We start from the raw sequence: 4,385 nt of genomic DNA, 5'->3' as shown, positions 1-4,385 counted from the left end.
TCTTGACAGGGCTTTCTCAGTCCGTCGGTCAGTCCTGTCCTCAAGTTTAAATAGAGCCTCGATGGTTTGCCTTTCATTTTCAAGTAAAGTGCTCCTTTAGCAAAAACCACAAGGCTTTGCGTTCAGCTCAGTCCTCTTTTCTTTCCTCCATTGAAAAAAAACAGCTGTGAAGTAAAATAGACAAAACTGGGGATTCATTTTTAAAATTAAAAGAGGAAACCCAACGAGTAGAGGAGAGACAGTCTTGGCTGTTTTTTGGGAGGGGGGGGGGGGGGGGGGGGGGGCATTAAGTAAAGTCAAACAAACTTAGAAAAGTAAGTCATACAAACTCCAGCTTCCCATGCCCACTGTACATCCCCCAGTGTACCAGAGACAGTATCTTGTCGTTCCCCAGGTCTGCCTGTCTCATCTTGTCACAGGTGAGGCAGCAGTTTTCGTGTCCTGTCACGGGCACCATACACTCCAGGTCTAGCTTCGCCATGTGGCCCTTCTTGGTGTGGTGGCCGTGGAAGCTGTAGTGGAGCCGTGACAGCATCTGCTGTCTCTGGTCCTGCAGCCGCTTGTTCTCGCTGCGGAGCATCCGTAAGGCCAGCATGATGAGGAGGACCAAGATGAGGCCTCCAGCGATGGGCACCGCGATCACCGCTGCCCTGAACCACACCTCTTTGGCCGAGGCCAGCTCCTGTACCCGCGTGACCAGGTGACGGTTGTTGCTCTCGGGCTGGTACCGGCCGTGGTCTGGATGCGGAGATAAGAGGGAAAGTGGGTTATTTCATTGTCTAACGTACACACAAAGCCGAGCTTTATCCCAAATAAGAGCCAAAATAAATACATTTCAGCTAATAAACCTGCTAAACTCCAATACTTTTCATAACAGAAAGTCCTACTTGAGAGCTCTCCATTCCTCTCTGTATGACCATACACCTTGTCATGACTCAGTGATGCTCGTATTTATGCCTTCCTACATGCAGCCTGTGAAAGGATATTCTACAGGGCACATTCCTACTCGGTGGAGAAATTACATGGTGCACACGCAACAGAAAATATCTGATCTGCGTCCAAGTTCTTCAGGTAAACCGGTGAGCCCCCCCCCCCCCCCCACAAACACTCCTCTCTTTGCCGCTGTGCTGCAACCCATAAAAAAATCTAACTGAAGCTGTGTAAAGGTGGGAATTAGTAAAAGGTGTATGCATTACAGTAGACCATTAAACTAACCTCTGTAGTTGATTCAGTTACTGTATAGGGCTATGGTACATTTAAACACCATTTCAGAATATTACAGGGAGAAGACCTGAATAGGCTACACTACATATTGTCAGTTTGGTTGCTCTGTCTGTCACACATTATAAACCTTATAGAACAGAATGTAAAATAATACCCATAATATTTCCAGTCAGAGACATTTCATGTTTCGATGCTCTCTTCTTTTCTTACCTGTTGATTCTCTGGTGTGAGCCAGGTCGTGAAGGCCTCTGTAGTTGCACATGTCGTCGTGACAGCACTCCAGCATAGACAAACCCTCACTCAGGGCATTTGTGTTCTTAGAGCTGCATATGTCGGCAGCGTTCGCTATGGGATCTAGACACCCGTGCGTGAGGGGAGAGTTAGAGTTCATTGGGTCCAGCACCTTGGTGAAACAGGCGTTTAGATCAGATTTACACATGTAGCCCGTGGCCACGCAGTGGGGGGCATCACAGTAACACCGTATTTCTCCTTAAAGAAAAGAAATGCAAAGTGTTAGTCATAGGCCTACTTGATTCGTTTAATGAAGTGTTGTCGGCTAAATAGTAGCCTATTCTCCAACATTTCAAGAAATAACTGACCCCAAATTCAGCATAGTATCTAGTAATAACGTCTCAATGAAATTGTTTGTGCTTTGAAACTTTTCCGCGTACAAGGTCAGCCTTTTCTAACTGGGCAGCAGTTTGGGAAATCCAAACATATTCCAACAGGGGAGAAATCTTGCGTTTTGTAATCAAATTTGTGGAAATGTTATAAACTCCTCAGATAGATATTTGATAAAGTCACACACACATGGCTGTTATATCCAATAATAACATACAGCCAATCGCATATCTACTTTACTTTTAAAACCAACTCGCTATTTCGATATTTGAATCAGAAACCAGACTACTTGTGTATTTTAAAGACTGCCTAGTCGGATCTGAACGCATGTAAATGACAAGGTAACCCATGAAAGACTTTGAGAAGTAGACGTGTTCAAATGAAATGCAGTACATACGCCGAGGTTAAGCCCTTTCCGTTCAAAATTGTCCTTTTAGTCCGTCCCTATTATAAAACAGGAACCGTGTATCTTATAATTAGTGGTTTGTTTTCCAAAGTCAATTTCTTTCAACCCAAATGGAAACTCGTAAAAGAGGGTGAGAGAGCAGCGCAGGAGTCTCCTTTTTCATCTTTCATATGCAAGCATTTGTGTGGTCAGGATGGGCTGGGCGCAATGAGCTCTCTCGGCTTCTCATCTCAAAAGCTTCCACCAAACAACCTTGTTATTATTCGGGTTTTTTTGCAACAAATGATTTATATAAATGTTAATTAACAATGTTAATATATATAGTGCTAAAAACGCGCAGCAAATGCTACGAATAGCGTTTCACTTATAGTCAGATGTTTTAAAATGACTGAAAACACATGTTTATGGAGTTCAACAAGTTAAATATGGCACAAGCTATTTGCATCGACCTGATATAATTGTCAATATAAATCCATAGCTTTACTAGTTAAAGGCTAATTAACATTGTTACAAGACAGCTACCCCCAAAAACACACGCAGAGACGCACACAAATAAACACAGCCGCTGTATGTTGTTACACGATGTTTTGTGGACTTCCAGTCTCCAGTTACACGTTTGTCATCTTCTTAATCATGAACTGACCATTGACAGGGCCCTAAACACATGATAATGGCATTACGGCAACAAACTAATAAATATGCTCTCGCAATTGCCAAATGCTTTATATATAGGAGCCAAACATCCGTAGCGTAGTAGCTACTGGGCTTTGCTTTCTACTTTGGAGACTCGAGTTGACGTATTTACAGTAAAACCCTATAGCCTATAGTTTTCATAATATCACACATCCCATTGATGTGCCCTAGCGTGAGAATTATGAGAAAAATTAGGGCCAGTCTGCTATAGGAACTCATGGGGGAAAACACAGACCAGAAACGGTATAGAAAGTTAGGTTTTTCATGGGTATAACAGTGCTATGGCACCTGTCCTGTGTTGGAATATATAGTAGATGAAACAAACTAAAAGTTATTGAGATTTAGAAAAAGCATATTGAAAACACGCCACCTGGATGCGCGGATGGTTTTTCTTCTATTTGTATCATTCTTTGTTATAGGAAATATCAAAGTTCGGAAAGTAAAGAGAGAGAAGATAAAATAATTTTGTTGACAAAACTGCGTTGTTTAATAATTTTACTTATTCAACGTTGCGCAATTGGAAACGGATAAGAAAGCAATGATAAGGCCTTTGGGAGGTTCTGACCCCGTTTTCTCGCACACAACCTTTTTGAACTTTTTCCTTTGGTCAGAAAAGGGCAAAGAGGACATGAAGGCATGCTTTAAGGGATCAAAGTGTACCTTTAGTGAGAAGAACAGCCATGGCACAGAGTTCCAGTTGTAGCCAAATGGAAATGAAACTGGAATGGCGATCCATTTACGACAAGTAGCCTAACTTTTTAGTCACTCTTATCCAAGTACCAAAACCCGCAGGGCTGAGCTCGAAGACACGGTTACATGAACTCTACAGAATAAATAGTTGCCACAATCACAATCCACCGGAAGATGCAAGAAAAGCACGCGAACAACGGAAGGCTTTTCCCTGCAAAGAAAAACTAGGCTACATGAGAAAAAGCCTAAAAGCCGACTGGTGTACTTGAACAGCCCTACTGGAAAAGCGGAACACTTGTATCGTTAGTTGCTGAAAAGAGGAAGAAAAAAACATTCCTTTAGTAGAAAACCGGATAAATGTCGTGACTTTATAAATCCGACTTTACACACATCCACGATGGTGGTCAAGCATAACGTTTATAATCCGAAAACAACGAAATGTGAATAAAATGTTGTCTACTCTGGCATCAACACTTCAATAGTCGACTTCGGATAGCGGACCTCGAGTTGAAGAAATATCCGAGCCAGACTTCTCTACGTAACACAACTCCGCCCCATCATCGCCCATTGGAGCACCCCTCGCTCAATTAGCATACTTCAGGAACTTTACATTTCCATTGGTTCACCAGGCGGTCACTATTCATCATTCCTCTTACTGATAGTGCGATATAAGTCTATGGTGCTGACTAGGCTACTGTAAAGGTGAAGAAACATTGTTACGGTTTGTTTCACTCCTTTTGCAGACGGTGGC

The 4,385-nt window shown here is 42.6% G+C and overlaps 1 protein-coding gene across 1 annotated transcript; it reads right to left on the bottom strand.

Moving 5' to 3' along the window:
• Positions 1–319: 319 nt before the first annotated feature.
• bambia (BMP and activin membrane-bound inhibitor (Xenopus laevis) homolog a) lies at positions 320–3,680 on the bottom strand. The gene is given in 3 exon segments (NM_001160484.1): positions 320–738; positions 1,435–1,713; positions 3,605–3,680. Coding segments are annotated over 3 exon segments (774 nt in total).
• Between the last annotated feature and the right edge of the window lie 705 nt (positions 3,681–4,385).

The sequence above is a fragment of the Oncorhynchus mykiss genome, chromosome 11 (assembly GCF_013265735.2).
Source record: "Oncorhynchus mykiss isolate Arlee chromosome 11, USDA_OmykA_1.1, whole genome shotgun sequence".
In the NCBI taxonomy this organism is placed as follows: domain Eukaryota; kingdom Metazoa; phylum Chordata; class Actinopteri; order Salmoniformes; family Salmonidae; genus Oncorhynchus; species Oncorhynchus mykiss.
This window is presented reverse-complemented; position numbering and strand designations above follow the sequence as displayed.